General features: G+C 40.0%; 1 protein-coding gene across 1 annotated transcript; it reads left to right on the plus strand.

The window, feature by feature from the left end:
• The first annotated feature begins 2784 nt into the window (after positions 1–2784).
• Positions 2785–16314, plus strand: HIGD1C (HIG1 hypoxia inducible domain family member 1C). Its single transcript, XM_081821672.1, has 3 exons — positions 2785–2890; positions 6953–7087; positions 16177–16314. Exons 1-3 carry the CDS (start codon positions 2797–2799, stop codon positions 16239–16241), a joined length of 294 nt encoding a protein of 97 aa, XP_081677798.1. The 5' UTR covers positions 2785–2796; the 3' UTR covers positions 16242–16314.
• Positions 16315–17011: the final 697 nt, after the last annotated feature.

Consider the following 17011-nt stretch of genomic DNA (forward strand, 5'->3'; position numbering starts at 1 on the left):
AAATCAGGGCTTTTTTTCCCTCTGGGTAACCAGTTGTTAAGACACTTAGCGGAATAATAGGGGATCAAAATTACTACCACCAGACAGACTAACTTATGTGCCTCTGATATCGCACACCAAGGACACGGGATCACTTTTGTGGCATTCTGCCAAAAATCTATAACTTCAACCTAACGATGAGAAAGTATCCGAAAAAACTAAATTGAGAAACATCCTACAAAATAACTGGCCTGCATTAGCAAAATATCGGGGTCATGAGACAAAAGAAGATTGTGAGGTTGAGCTTTATATGTCAACTTGACTGGGCTAAGGGATGCCTGGTAAAACGTTATTTCTGGGTGTGTCTGTGGGGTGTTTCCAGCAGAGATTAGCACTTGAATTGGTAGACTGAATAAAGATCACCCTCACCAATGCAGCTGAGCATCATCAAATCAACTGAGGGCCTGAACAGAACAAAAAGGCAGAGGAAGGGTGAATTTGCTCCCTGCCTAAGCTGGGACATCCATCTTCTGACCTCAGACGTCAATGCTCCTGGTTCTCAGGCCTTCAGACTTGGACAGGGACTTACACCATTGCCAGCTTGCAGATGGCAGATCATGAGACTTCTCAGGCCCCACAATCATGAGCCAATTCCTACAATAAATCTCCTCATCTATATGTATATATACATGAATATACGCATATGGAGATATGCAAGCTCATACATATATACGTGTGTGTATATATGTATGTGTGTTTATATGTATGCATATATATCTCCTATTGGTTCTGTTTGTCTAGAGAATCTTGACTAATACAACGACTAAGGAAATGTTCCAAGTTAGAGGAGAAGAGAGAGACTTGACAACCAAACGCAGTATGCATTCCTGATCGAATCTTAGACTAGGAAAAAAATTGTCATTAAGGTCATCATTGGGAACTAATCTGGTGAAATACGAATAAAACCTTTCGATTATAGTATTACAGCATACTAATATTCCGATTTTGACCATGGTACTATGCCTACAGAAGTTTTAGGGGTTAGGGCGCCTCAGTATGCAACTTGCTCTCAGATGGTTCTCAGGAAGAAAGAGAAATTTTTCTTGAGAAAAAATGATAAAGCAAATGTGGCTAAATGTTAGCAAAAGGGAATCTGGGTGCCGGACATGCAATTCTGTGCAGTATTCTGGGAATTTCTCTGCAAATTTGAAATTATTTAAAATATTAGCGTTATAAGGAAAAAACCGTGAACGCTACCTGGTCTTCTGCGCTCATCTTTGTGGCTGCGGTTAGAAAGAGGCGGTGAGTCAGGACGTCCCCGAGGCCTCAAGCGCCGGAAGGCTGCGGGGTACAACAGAAGCGAAAGCAGCGTCCACCACCAACCCGCCCCGGGAGCCACATGACTCCCCACATGCTCCCCGCACAGGCGCAGGGCAGCGGCTCACTCAGCACCTTCCTGCGCCCGCCCACCTGCCCGGCCCTCCGATTGGCCGCGGGCCTAGTGACATCACGTCCTTCGCAGCTGGGCGCTCGTGCAGCTCGAGGCTCTGCAATGGTTGCAGGCGTGAGGGCCTCGCCTCCAGGTGACCCCGGACAAGCCCGTGGCACCTGGACCCAGGATCCGGGCCGCAGTGGGTGCCCCTCTAGCAAGTGCATATTCTTTAAAGACAAGAATCTTGGCCTCAGACAGCTAAAAATGCCTGCTGCCACCCAAGTCCAGTGTTGTACAGTGGGCCCACTTTCCTCTTGATTTGGGGTCCTGGAATCAGGTAGTGGGACTCACAGCCATAAAGGGAAGTAGGGAGCTCCCTGTGAAGGCAAAGTAAAAGTAAGAGCATCTTCTTCAAAGCCTTAATGTTTCCTTAATGTCTTTGAAAACCTAGTGTTTGTGGTCCAGGTGCTGTTACTTGTGAGTTTCCAAGCAGGGGATGTGGAAACCTTGGCCAATAGCAGATGGCCACGCCCCCCCGGGCGTTTGGGGAGGGTTGTTTCTGGGCTTTCCCATTGTCAATTAGTAGGAAATTGCACATAAATGTGTCCCGGCCTTACAAACCCTCTTCTGATCTACAGCTTCCTGCTGAAGGAACACCAGGAGACAGACAGCAGGTGGTGGGGTACGCCACAGGTATGGTGCTTCTGCCACTTACCAGGTTACATTTTCTGATGAAAGCTGATTCATAGGATGAAGCCACCGTATTAGGTGAAAATGGTGGGTTGCATGGATAACGGACTGAGGTGCTTGCTAAACTGTGGTGACTGTGATTATAGTTGCTCTTGCGAGTTTCCTCATTCCTGTGTAGACAAGGAAGATTATTTCCATTGTCTAGCATAGCACCTGTCACGTGGTGGGTGCTCGGTAAATATCTCAATGACTCTATAACGCCCTGCACATTCTGAAGAATTGCAGTGATCATTCTCCCATCCCTGTAAATTTGGAGGTAATTTTGCCTATGTTGGCACTGCCATCATTCTTTAAAATGATATTTTGTAAAATTATTCTCTTACTGTTTGTGGAAGAAGTTCTGAGGTTCCCAATGACCTCAAATGCTTAGCAGTGAAAGGAGACTGAAAAACCCAATTATGATGTCTTTACTCGGTATTCATGGAATCTGATTATCATCACCTCTCTTTACTTTTACCCTTTACCCCAAACAAAACGAAAGGATTCCATAATGAAAAGGGTGAAGGAAACATGACTTTATTTCAGTTGGGCAGACAGGCAGATCAAGCAAATTGAAGACAGATGAACACATGATCAACAATATATTGGGAGAGGATAAATGGATTTTTAATGATTTGCAGCAACCACAGAGAAAAATGTCTTCAGATAACCAGTGGTCAGCAGATGAGGAAGAAGGCCAACTCTCCCGGCTGATCAGGAAATCTAGGGACTCCCCATTTGTCCCCGTAGGTAAGTATGAGCCTTGACTGGACACTGGAGAACTGTCTGCAATCACAATGCTTTATCCAGTATCTTTGAGGAATGAAATGTTTTATATCATTGAATTTTTTCAGGTAATTGAAGCTCACCCCCTCTAAGGTGAGTTAAACTTCCAGAACAGTTTCCAGTATATGGCAAATCCCCAATAAATGTTAGCTATTATTCTTATTAGGAAGCTTCGAATCTTATTTATTTAACTGCCCTTCATTAGAGGTCTGTCTCAAATTACTAATTCCTACCCACTCTAACTGGACTAGATTGAATGCACTTTAACATTTCTGTGATGATGCAAGATCATCAGCAGCATCAGCTTATTATATTGAAAGTCTGTTAGTGACTGAGATGTCGGTGTCTCTTTGTCCCCTAACTCCAACCTTTAAGGTCTTGTGTCTGATGTTTACAGATTTTTCTGTCTCTTCCAATTAATGTTGAGTACAATCAAAAATTTCTGCCTCCAGTATTCTGTGGCACCAGAAGCTAGATACATAAGTTTAAAGGAATTGTGAGTCAATTCAGAGTCAAGAAGCTCTGAGTGAAAGCCTAGGCTACCTACCTGTCTGGACACTTGAGGGCATGAACTTTGTGATGTGCATGTTCAGTGGCCCTTTTTGCTGGTTTCCTGATGTGTTCCAGATGTTGAAGTTGATGGTTAAGTAAACTCTAGATTAAAGAAGTGTTATTATAATTAGACCTGGAGTCTTAGCCTCTTTTTCCTTTCCCAACACAGATTTAATATGTTTACATTTAGAACAAATACTATATGTATCTGGACTTTAAAAAAAACCCACAAAATCTAAGCACCAATATTATGTTTTAAAAACCTAAGCTTTCTCTTTCTTCTTTTGGATGCTTAAACTAATCTAAGCATTATTATATACTGCAGCCTTGATTGAGTCTTCCCTGGTATTCGTTTGGCCTGGAAACTATTAAAATAACTTATTTAAATGAGACATTATGTAAGTTACACTTACATAAGTGATTAATTCCTTAAAACCTTCCGAATAGGTATGTCGTTAGGTTTTCATTGTCACTGCAAATCTAGCAACTTTGTGTCATGATTCCCATATCAGAAAGAATAAAAATTTTACTTTATAGTAATATGCTGTTTAGAAGTTTAATTTAATTTGATTAAAACTTGATAATAGCATCCATAAAAAATGGAAGCAAATAATGTTATAGTGATTAATTCATCCTCCTTAGCATTTTTAACTAGAAAAACAATTCAAGAACTTGATGCCACTTGAACAGATCACTTTTGTGAACAGAGATTAATCACTGTACCTATCATAAATTGAATTATTTTTCCAGAGACATTTAGGGTGATTAAAGTAGAAAGATAAAAGTGTTTCCAGCTAAATTCAATTATATACAAACTGCAGAGACACTATATGGAAAACAGTAAAGGTTCTGACTTTAATCTCCAAAGGAAACAAAACCAATTTGACTAAGAACAGAGCCTTGATTTGATAAGGGAAGAGAATCAAGATTTTGCTAGAAAAATAAATGATAAAATTTGAATATATACTGTTGAATAGTTTAGCTATTGTTATTTTAATAATATCTACTATGTATTTCCTACTGCAGGATAGAGTGTCCTGTGCAGAAAATTTACAAAACATTCTTATTTATTAAACAACTTCCATCATTATAATCTATTTATATTGTTTAAATTTGTCTTATGATCACTGTCAAGGCCTGTGCATACATTATATACATATATTGAAACTCTGTTGATAATTTGTTTTTGCTCCTTTCACTTAACATTTTCATATGTACATTTCTGTGTGTTAGTATTTCCTATACTTGCAATTTTTTTCATAGCTATGGTAGTCTTTCCTCTGTTTGGGCCATTTCAGTTTGTTGTTCAGTTTTTGTTGTTGTTTAGTTTTTCCTCATATGTAGTGTAGCCATAAACATCTTTGTGTCAACTTCCTGATGTTTCTTTTGCTTATTTCCTTGGAATATGAATTTCCAGGGCAGGAAGCATGTTCAGTTTAATACCACTTATATATTTCCAGAGTTCTTAAGATTTGGCTAAACTTACAGAGCTTTCAGCATTGTACTTGTTTGTCAACGTGCCTACCACTGTTTTATTAGTATTTGTTTTTTGCTGGTTTTGTTTGTCATTTTAATTTTTATTTCATTTGCTAGTTGGCCTATAAAATATACATGTAAATGCAATTACTCTCTTACTTCCATCTATTAAATGGATTCTGAAAGAATATATCCTCACCCACCCATAGAGACACACATGTGCCAACTAATCAAAACTTGCTATCCTACATAAATATCAATTGCATGTCTATATATTAACAACATACGGAAACTGAAATTAAAAACATAACACCATTCACAATCACTCCAAAGAAAATGAAATGCATAGATATATGCTTAACAAAACATGTATACAATCTGTATGCTGAAAATTACAAAATGTTAATGAAAGAAATCAGAAAGGACCTAAATAATGTAAAGATTACATGTAGTATCGTGTCTATGGATTGCAAGACTAAATATGTATAGTAAAGAAGAATATAAATATAAAGAATATATGTCAGTTCTCTCCAAATTGATCTATAGGTTTCGTTAATTCTTATCAAAATCCCAGCAAGGTTTTTTGTAGATAAGACACGCTTATTCTAAAATTTACATGTGAAGGCAGAAGTCCTAGAATGGCTAAAATGATCTTTGAAAAAAAAAAAAGGATAAAGTGGGAGAAATCACTGTACCTGATAGAGGCGTACTATATGGCTACAGTAATCAAGACAGTGTGGTGTTGCTAGAGGGATAAATACATACATCAACAAGATATAAGAGAGAAGGGGCGCCTGGGTGGCTCAGTCATTAAGCGTCTGCCTTTGGCTCGGGTCATGATCCCAGGGTCCTGGGATTAAGCCCTGCATCGGGCTCCCTGCTCAGTGGGAAGCCTGCTTCTCCCTCTCCCACTCCTCCTGCTTGTGTTCCCTCTCTTGCTGTGTCTCTCTCTCTATCAAATAAATAAATAAAATCTTAAAAAAAAAAAAAAAGATATGAAAGAAGCCAAAATATAGACCCATGCTTTTATTATGCAAAGTTTTCTCTATTCTTATGTCAAAATATGGCATTTTGTCCTCATTTTCTCTGAAGTCTACTTTACCTTCTTTTAGATGTTATAAATATGCTATTCTGTTTTCTTCTAGTTTTTATTGATTTTTTTTTTGTTTTTACATTTAATTCTAACCCATGCAGAATTTTTTTTGTAGGTCTGCTGTGAGATACAAATCCAAATTAGTTCACCCTACCAAAAGATTGTACTGATGGTATTTATTAAGTAACTATTCCTTGATCTGTTATTTGGTTATTTTGATTTGTCATGAATTATGTTCTCACGGTGTTTTAAATCTCTTTCTAGAATCTTTCCTATTCAGTTGATCAGTTTTCTGTCTTAGAGCCAATTACATAGGATCTTGGTTGTCACAGCAGTATATTCACCCCTTGAAATTTGTAGGGAATACAGAAATATTTGTGTGTACCTCTGGAGTTTAGAAGAGTCACAGATCTTTCTGGAGTTACATACTTCTTAGGCAAATATTCATACCTTTTCATCTCATTAAAATTTAAATATCTCATTTTTATAGAAGATCAAAATATTTACTCCTTATTTGATAGCAAGTAGAGAGGAGTAAAGCCAAACATTTAAAAGCTATGGATGCTGGAATGTTTGGTTGGTTTGCTCGCCGGCTTAGTGACTTGCCCCTAAATAAAAGCCTTTCACCATGCACAATATGAAATCATGCCTCAGGAATATTAGAAATTACTACACTACATGATTCAGGTTTTTTTGGGAAGAGTCAAAACTGCAAATATTGAATCCATGAGTCTATTTTTAAATCTGGTGGATCAAATCCAGCATAGTTCTTCTTAAAGTATTCTTTGGTATCTGGCCTGCTTCTCTTCCAAGTACTGATCCTTTGGACAGTCTTCTATTCAGCCCTCTAAATCTTGGGGATTCTAGCCTACTATTTACATAACCTCTACTTTTTTAATTCACAGGAATAGCAGGTTTTATGACTGTGGCGTCCTATGGTCTTTACAAGTTAAAGTACAGAAAAGATCAGAAAATGTCCATTCATCTTATTCACATGAGAGTTGCTGCCCAAGGATTTGTTGTAGGAGCTGTGACTCTAGGTAACCTGCTTAATTTCTGTCTTGTGTTCAGCTATCTTTGAGTATATTTTAACTTATTTTAGAAAATGAATATTGGGTCAAGGTGATATAACAGAGGCAGAATGGTAAGAAAGACAGCGAACTTCACTTGGCTGAAGTTGCTTCCCCATAAGAGGCTTTAATTTCTTGGTATTTTAAGCACTGAAAGAAAAAAAAAACAGTCGACAAAAGGTACAAACTTCCAGTTATAAAATAAGTAAGTCCTGGGGAATCTGGGGGTTTAATCCGTTGAGCGTCCAACTCTTGGTTTCGGCTCAGGTCATGATCTCAGGGTCATGGGATCAAGCCCCACATTGAGCTCTGCACTCAGTGGGGAGTCTGCCTGTCCCTCACCCTTCCCCCTCCCCCCCGCTCTCGCACACGCTCTGTCTCTCAAATAAATAAAATCTTAAATAATAAAAATAATAAAATAAAATAAGTTAAGTCCTGGGGATGTAATGTACAGCATTCTGACTGTAGTTAATGATACTGTTTGGTATATCTGAAAGTTGCTAAGAGAGTAGATCTTAGAAGTTCTCATCACAAGGAAAAAAATCCTTTAACTATGCAGGCTACAAATGTTAACGGACTTACTGTGGTGATCACTACAGTACATGCAAGTAATGAATCCTTATTGTACACCTGAAACTAATATAATGTTGTAGGTCAATTATACCTAAAAAAATTTTAAAAAGGTAGAGAACTAGGTTATGGGTTCTGTTATCTTGTATAGTGAAAGGAGCAGTGAATAGTTTGTACCCTCTGTAACCCAACTAAAGCAGTGGTTCTAGATTCCAGCCTTTAACGCTAAGTCAAGTTCCCAGCCTACGTGAATAGCAGATATAATTATTAATGTAGTTTAACTGGGAAGAATACATTTTTAGAGCCCACAAGTCTCAGTGTCTGTTCTCCTTTTATTCCCAGTCTGAGCAATAGGCAAACCTTTTCTAATTAGTCTGTAAATTAAGTAATACTTAATACAGTCAAATCCAAAGACCAGCTGTAAAATTATCTGGTTAATTCCAGTTATATCAACAGCTAAACCAGATAGTTCTAACAAGAAGTCCACTTTAGGACCTTAATTATCTAACTTTCTTTTTGTCTACATTAATGAGAACAAGTTACAATGTTCTTGGTTCTCCTTCATGCTGTGCAGGGTAGAGTCAGCCTAAGAGGAGGTCTAGGATTATGGAATGATGGGTGTGGGGCTTGCGTATAGGGAATTATATGGTAATTATCTTATTACCATGACCTGTGATATGCAGCTGTTGAACAAAATACGAGAAACTTCACCACAGAATTAGAGTGCCATTTTCATCATGTAGCAAACATCTGCTGTGCACTTGCTCTGTGCAAGGCCCTGTGCCAGTCTAGAGACACAAAGATAAGACTCAGTCCCTTCCCTCAAAGAGGCTGGTCTCCTCAGGGAGAACGACCAAGAACAGAAGAAGCCAGTATAAATCACAGATACTATGACAGAGATAGCAGTTTGCTCTGGAAGCACAAACACAAAGGAGGGGCCTTTAACTAGTGCTGAGAGTCCAGGGGAGGCTTTCCTCAGGATGTAAATTATACGAGCCAAGCATGTGGAAGAATTAGCTGGTCAGAGAAGGAGATCAGGATTCTAGACAGAGGAAAAAACAAAGGCACAGAAGCATGGCACATTAGTGGAACTCAGCGTAGCTTGGTGTGGTAAGTGAATCAATCGGTGTTTGATGAGAGAAGCAAAGCTACTAGTAGTAATCTATAATAAGAGATTTATTATAGGCATTTGGAATTACGTAATTGTGAGGCTCTTGCGAATCTATCAGCAGCTGGGGCCCGAAGTGGGCAGGGCAAGCACTTAGAATGCAAAAGGAGATATAAAATGAGAGAAGCAAGAAAAATCTGGAACCTGCAAGGATGAGCTGGGAACACACAGGATGAACTGTTTGGAACCCTTGTGGATTTCTCACCATCTCTAAGCCTCTAAATTCGATGATGGGAGTGACAGGGGAAAAAATGATGCCCTTCATCTTGGAGCCAAACATGGACCTGGCCAAGGAGTCAGAAAAGGTGAAGGAGGAAATTCAGCAGAAGCCACAGTAGCTGTAATCCTAGCTGCTGCCCCATACCAACAAAGGGGACCAGCAGATAAGCAAAAATATGCTGCAACAGGGCCTTCCGAGCATAAAATGAATTTGGCTGCTGCTTCACTTCTGCCTTCTAAATCTTATGCAAATTTCCCTTCTGCAAGAACTCAGGGAATAAAAGGAAAGGAATTCCGGAAAATGTAGTTACAGTTTAGCTAAGTTGACACAATACAAATTCACCATTGTCTACCCCTTGTCAACCTGGCATCCTTATAACACCTCTTTTATTACACTTAACTTTGAAATTAAAACAATGGCAAAATCAACCATCCAATGTATAACCAAAAACATGCTAATTCTCTCCCAAAAGGTGATACAAAATCCCTTTATCCATCTTTGAGTGGTGTTGATTTGTCTTTGAGCAGAGTCACATTCCCCTTTGATATCCTGTAAGCTAAATTCTGAAATATAAGGATAATTATTATTAACACTTCTTACATTCGATGGCAGATAAAGGGAAGTAGCAAATAGGAAAAAAAATGGTTAATGTATACACAAATGTATTCAAATCAAAATAAGGAAGAAATATTCATAGCTATCAGACGTTGTTTCTACAACTGGTAGTAGAACACCATGGCTGGTGTTCTAACCATGTTCTAGCCATTTCATACTCCCTTTGCCTTCAGTAAGCACCTTGGCTATTCAAGGTTATTTGACTGGTATGGTGACCCATACCTTATTCCTAAATGGTCTGGGTCATTAGCCATCCTGCTTGTATTGGGTATAGTTTTCCATTGTCTTTAATCACAGGATATGGGAGTACTAAAAAATGCCCCAGAAGATATGTATTCCAGACAGACACCTCCTTACCCTACCTTTGTACAGTACAGTAGTAACCTAATTTCCCCTTGATAGATCAGATCGATTCAATGGACTAACACAATGTCCTGTGGAATGGAGAGATGATCAAGGTCCTTGCAGTCTAGATTATGGCAAGTAGAATGGCTTACAGTGGGCTTTCCTCACCATAATAGCCCTTACACCACAGGGAACCAACGTGAGGATTCTGACAGTTGCTGGGTTTGTCCATTCCAATTACACATTCCAGAACTGGCGAAATAATTAGGGACCCACAAGCCCAACCTGACCTCCATAAACTCCTAGCTTGACTGGTAGACCACCCTAATTCTCAAGGCATCAGTATCAATTCAGAACCAATATTTAATAATCTCTCACAAATGTGATTATTTGCCCTTCCTCGTGCACAGGCACCTTGCTGAACGGTCACAGATCCCTTTAGGAAAGGATAGACGGAGCATTTACAGTATTTATATTTTTGGCTGTGTAACAGGGTCTTTTCTTAAGGAGGTCTGACCTCTCCTTTATTCAAGGGACTCTAGGTCTGTAAAGTGACTCAAATCTGGGACTTGGTCAGGGGGCCATGGCTGTCTACTGTGATGATTCAAGTGAAACTTCTACTCACCAAACCTAGAGCTTTTCTGCTTATATGCTGCCCACCACTTTCAACTCTAGGGACACCATAATCAATCAGCCAATGCCAAAGATCTTTGTGGCTTAGACTATGCGGATTACTGTTTAGTCTTTGCTGCGCATTAGAGTAATCATGCTTTTCCTGTCTTTCTCAATTAAATGATGCCACTTGACCCCTGCCACTCAGGATCCCATCATCTCCACTGACTTCAGAAAGCCTAGCAATTCCCACTGTCATTTCTGGCTTACAGAAGACAGGCGCACAGAACTCTCTAAGGACACCAGGGACTCCCGTCACAAATATAAGGATAATTCGCACAGCCTTGGTGAAGGAAATAGATCTATTTAGGGGGTGAGGGAGCAGGATAAATCCACTGGAACATTCCAATCTCCCTAAGCCCTTGGGTACCCTCCTTAACAGCAGGGTTTCTCAATCTCAGCACTACTGACATTTTGGACTGAATATTCTTTGTTGTGGAGGGCTGTCATGTGCTTTACAGGATGTTCAGCAGCATCCCCAGCATCTACCATGCAAATAGCCCCCATCCACCTCCAGTGTGACAACCAAAAATGCCTCCAGACATTGCCAGATTTCCCTGGGGAATGAAATTGCCCCCGTAAAGAAGAATGACTGCCATACTGCTGTACCCTGGACGTAAACCAAGAAAGCTCTGGCATTTCAACTTCATTTAGTGGAGATTACCTTTCAGGCCAAGTTTTAGTCATTCGCAGGAAGGAGTGCAAAGGAGTCTCAGATACAGGGGTCCAAGGACCCTGTTTCACGGAAACCTGCCCATAGGTCCCCTTCCTGATTTTCAGGATCCCACTCTTTCCAAAGAAATGCCCTAAGTTGGACATAAGAGACTCTGTGAGGTTGGGAGTTTTATTACTGTGATTAGTTCCTGTGTATGTTTTCAAAAAATATCAGCCTTGGGCGCCTGGGTGGCTCAGTTGGTTAAGCAACTGCCTTCAGCTCAGGTCATGATCCTGGAGTCCCGGGATCGAGTCCCGCATCGGGCTCCCTGCTCAGCGGGGAGTCTGCTTCTCCCTCTGACCCTCCCCCCTCTCATGCTCTCTCTCATTCTCTCTCTCAGATAAATAAATAAAAATCTTAAAAAAAAATATCAGCCTCATAACTATGGGAGCTGAGTTTTTTTCTGGAAAGTCATACAGCTTTCAGGTCCCTCACAGAACCTGGATTAAGGAATTAAAAGCCCTGAGTCTATCATTTTGTGTTCCCAAGTTCTCCAGCACACTTAGAAGAAACCAGCCTAATTATACCCCTTATCTCCACTAAATGTCCTATGACAGTAAATATCTGATCGCCCAAAGCCTGGTTTCTATAGGCATCTGATTAAGGTTATTTATAGTGACAATCTAAAAAAATATTTTACTATTGCATGCCATGGACTGCTAGCATCCTCTTTACTACTGAAAAAAAAATGGCCATTAATATCTTTAAATCTAATCAGATCAGAGAACCAATTCCAGATGACCCAGAACCTATCCTCATGGTTATGTTCCTCGGGAAGCTTCTGATACCAAAATCTGTATCAGTCAGGGTTCAGTCAGAGAAGCAAAACTACCAGTAGTGATATACAAAAAGGGATTTATTATAGAAATATGACCCTAACCAATTTTGAGAGCTGGTTAAACAGTCCATGTTAGACTGTTGCTTACGTTTCTAAGGCGGGGGCCTAAAGTTAGCAAGGCAGCAGTTGGAAGGAAAAATAAACTGGGATCTTCAAGGAAGAGCTGGAACTCACAAAGAAAAACTTGGGTCAGTCTTTTACTGACTCCAACTTTGATCATGGTGTGACCTGTAGGAGAAGCTGGACCCCCTATCATGGCGCTCATCCCCTGGCCTAGGAGCTGAAGAAGCTAAAGGAGGAGATCCAGAAGGAGCTAAAAGATCTGTGGGTCTGACTGCTGCCCAACAATGGCAAGGTGAGCCAGCAGGTAAACAACAACATGCACAAGCTGTAACAGCTCCTGGCACCCTGCACCAAGCCCTCCAAGTGTAAAAGCATATAGCAGCTGCTGCTTCAACTTTCACCTTCAAATCTCAAGCAAAATGTCTCTTATGAGCCAAGCTAACCCAGAAATATGCAGGGACGGGAATTCTGCAAAAAACAGTTACAGCATAGCTAAACTGATAGAAAACAAATCCCCGATAGAGGTATATGGTTGCAAGCTGAGGCATTAACAAGATGACATGAGTCAGTGGAAGATTTAAACAGGGGAGTAAGGTAGTCATGATGGCAGCTGAGAAAGATGCCTGCTCAAACACAGGCAATGTGAAACTGTTTAAACAGAGCGTCACACTAACAAAAGACAGAACAGTGGTTATCTGTGGAAAGGAGGGGAGATATGGTCAGAGAGGGAAAGCTGGGGGGCTTCCAGGATGCTTCCTATATTCTATTTCTTGACCCACAATTCCAGGTAATTCACTCTACAACTATCTGTTAATCTGGTTGTTTAGATTGTGTCTACCATTTTCCATGCATATTATATTTCACTATGAGGAAAAGGAAAATGATTAGAGAGGATTTGTAAAGTAGGGGTGAGAACAAAGGCAGAGAAGTCACTTAGACGATGAACTAGGTTTGAATTAAAGTACGAATAGTGAAAATGGGGAGGAGATGGATTCTAGAAACATTCAGGACTCACCAACTAAGTGATTGGGAAAAAGAAGGAAGGAAGGAGGAGTCAAGGATGATTCCCAGGTTTCTGGTTTGGGCAACCAGATAAAAGGTGTGCTTTCACTACTATCAAGAACGAAGAACAGGTTTGGTGGGAGGTTAAGTGCATATTGGACAAAACAGTAATAGCTAATAGTAATGAGTGTTTATGATGTGCAACTTATATATTACTATCTCATTTAATCTTTTTTTGTAGGTAAACTTTATTATTAAGTTGTTATTTTCATTCCAGTAGAGTTAACATATAGTGTTATATTAGGTGTACACTCCAGTGATTTAATCTTAATAACCTCCTTCACACCACCTGGTGTACCGCAATACACTTCAGTACCGATGCCAACCACCTGCAGCTCACCTTAGATGCCACAGGTTTACGGACATGGTTCCCAGAGACTGCTGTTACTGCAGACACCAGCCACCGGGGAGGTGCCCAGGCCACCTGCACTTCTGACCAACTGGCTGCAAATTCAGAGGTTCCCAAGACTCCCTCAGGTTTGATATTTCACTAGAACAACTTACGAACTCAGGAAAGCTCTATACTTACTACAGTTTTATTAAGAAGTATATAAATCAAGACCAGGCAAATTGAGACATGTAGGGTAAGGTATGGGAGGGTCCCAAACTCAAAGCTTTATATCCTTTCCCTATGGAATCAGGGCATGCCACCCTTCCAGCACATCAATGTGTCTACCAACCAAGAAACTCTACTGAGCTTCAGCATCCAGAGTTTTTATTGTGGCTTCATTATGTAGGCATGATTGACTGAATCACTGGCCTCATGACAGAACTTAATCTCCAGTCCTACTCCGCTCCCTGGAGGTCTAAGAACCCTCTAATCATATGGTTGGTCTTTCTGGCATGACTAGCCACATCCTGAAGTTATCTAGGAGCCCACCATGGGTCACCCCATTAACATAAATTCAGGTATAATCCAAGGGGCTCATGAGTAACAAAGATACTCCTCTATCTGGGAAGTTTTTTTTAAGATTTTATTTATTTATTCGACTGAGAGAAAGAGAGCATGCATAAGCAGGGGGAGTGGCAGGCAGCGGGAGAAGTAGACTCCCCATTGAGCAGAGAGCCCGATGCAGGGCTCGATCCCAGGACCCTGGGATCATGACCTGAGCCGAAGGCAGATGTTCAACAACTGAGCCACCCAGGTGCCCCTCTCTATCTGGGAAATTCCAAGCATTTTAAAAGCTCTATCCCAAGAACTCCGGACAAAGTCCAAAGTCTTTATTAACAATACCCTAAGAGGTAGGTGCTGTTATAATCCCATTTCCAGATAAGGAAACCAAGGCTTAGAGAGGAAAACAACTTCTTGCTCACAATTGCATGGGCTATCTACTCCAGAGCCTGAATGCTTAATTTTATATTATACTGACTGAGATGTCTATGGCAGATGTCTCCAAATTAGAGTACTCATACCCTAGAAGATGTATAAGGAGATCCATGGGTATGCAGGAAGAAAATCTTTTTATCTTTTTATTTTTTTGGGAGGGGCAGCAATGCAAAGTTTATTGAGCGATAGTAAAGTTTATTGAGTGAGAGTACAAAAGCTTCTGAAGAGGGGGCAGATCCGAGAGGGCTGCCCGAAAATATTTTTATCTTGAAAACAAAAAAGCTTTACTCATATATAGATTGGCCAGAGTACATTTATATTGTTTACAAATAAACGAACACTTCGAGGGGCATTCTCAACTTATTTAATTTATGCACAAGTTAAAAGTTTGGCAGCCCCCTATGTATGTGGAAATTTCACATATGGTATAATGAGTATATGGGTCTCACATTCAGAAGAGAGGTCTAACTTGCTTACCAGTGAAGCAACAGGTATGAATGAGGTGAGAAAAGAGCTGAGATCAGAGCTCCAGGGAACACCAACATTTAAGAGATAGGCAAGAGGTAAGAATTACCTGTGTCTAATAAGCACAGGGAAATGAGTTCTACAATTCTCTCTGCATCTGAGAATGTTTCCATTGGTACCACAGTGCATCAAGTAACCATGTTTTTGCCTTGGATTTTATACATCTGTGACAGTTATCCTACTATTGTGTTAGAAAATTGTGCCAACAGCTGCCTCGCTTGGCTACAGTGTGTAGATGAGAACAACTTTACCCACCCTTTATTCTCTGTGCACTCTTTGAAGATACCAACAAGCAGTGTCAGAAAAAAAAGCAGAAGGAAAGGAAGTCAAGGATTTAGTTTAGACAATCTACTAGATAGCTGGCGTCTTGATAACTGATATGGTTGGGGGTGGGAGGTGAGCGGACTCCTTAACTTCCTTTGGGTACGAACATTTGGTGACATTCCTGCACGGCAATGAAACAACTCTGTCCCTCAGGCTATTCCCCTTGACTACTAGCTAATTCACCCACTAGACTGTAAACCTCTAGAAGCGAGGATTCTATCCCTTTCACCTTCGTTTCCCTCGAGACACTGAACACAAGTAGGCGCTGAAGAGAGGTGTGCTAGGTTGAGATGTCTATCGTTTTTATCTTAGTATCTAGCCAAATCTCCCCACTCTCCTAACTTTTTCACCCATATTTTAAAATTCAAATTCTAGGGTGGCATAGTAACATTATAAATTTGGGTTTTGATTTATATTGATCTTAAAGGGCTCTAACTTTTTTGGGTTTGTTTGTGTGTCTGGAGCCGCTTATATGATCCAAGCCAAAAGTTAAGAAGATGGAAGGCATCTGTTTGTTTTTTAAGTTGAGGGATAGTTTTGGGAAAATACAAGTGGAAGAAATTCAGCGTTTGTTTTCCACAGATACCATATTTATATACATCTTTTTGTTTCTAGGTGTTCTCTATTCTATGTATAAGGATTACATCAGACCCCGATTCTTCAATGTGTCCAAAAAATGAAGCTGCATCTAAGACAAGAGGCTTCTGAAAACTATTTATTATGAAGAATAAATTCTCAATATGTAGCAAATTATACTGCAGAAGAATGAGACAGGATTCTCATAGCCTTGTATAGTAAGTCTCAATTGTTTACAAAGTTGATTTCCAAATCAGCAATCACAGTCAACTCAAAAATATCCTTATTGTCTTTCAGAACCTAGGATATGATTTTCTGACTTTTAGAATTTTTACTTTCTAGTTAGTGGCAGAAAATAATCTATATTATGCCAAACCAATCTGAAAATTAGGAGTTATAATAGTGGCTACAGAAAAATTATCTATATCCATATTAAATGTGATACTCTATTCATCACTTAATTCTCTCCATATAGGGCAAGGTAATTAGAGCTTTCATAAATTCCTTTTGAGAATGGGAAACAATTGTATCAGAGGAGAATGGCCATGTTGTTATTAAAATTTGGTTTACCGGGGCGCCTGGGTGGCTCAGTCGTTAAGCGTCTGCCTTCGGCTCAGGTCATGATCCCAGGGTCCTGGGATCGAGCCCCGCATCGGGCTCCCTGCTCGGCGGGAAGCCTGCTTCTCCCTCTCCCACTCCCCCTGCTTGTGCTCTCTCTCTCGCTGTGTCTCTCTCTGTCAAATAAATAAATAAAATCTTTAAAAAAAAATAAAAAATAAAATAAAATTTGGTTTACCACTGTGCACCTCACTCTAATCTAAAAACTTGACTATTTTGCCACAAACATCAATGTTTAACATTTTAATATATCTGT

This window comes from Leptonychotes weddellii, chromosome 5 (genome assembly GCF_054177405.1).
Source record: "Leptonychotes weddellii isolate Sample4059 chromosome 5, ASM5417740v2, whole genome shotgun sequence".
Classification (NCBI taxonomy): domain Eukaryota; kingdom Metazoa; phylum Chordata; class Mammalia; order Carnivora; family Phocidae; genus Leptonychotes; species Leptonychotes weddellii.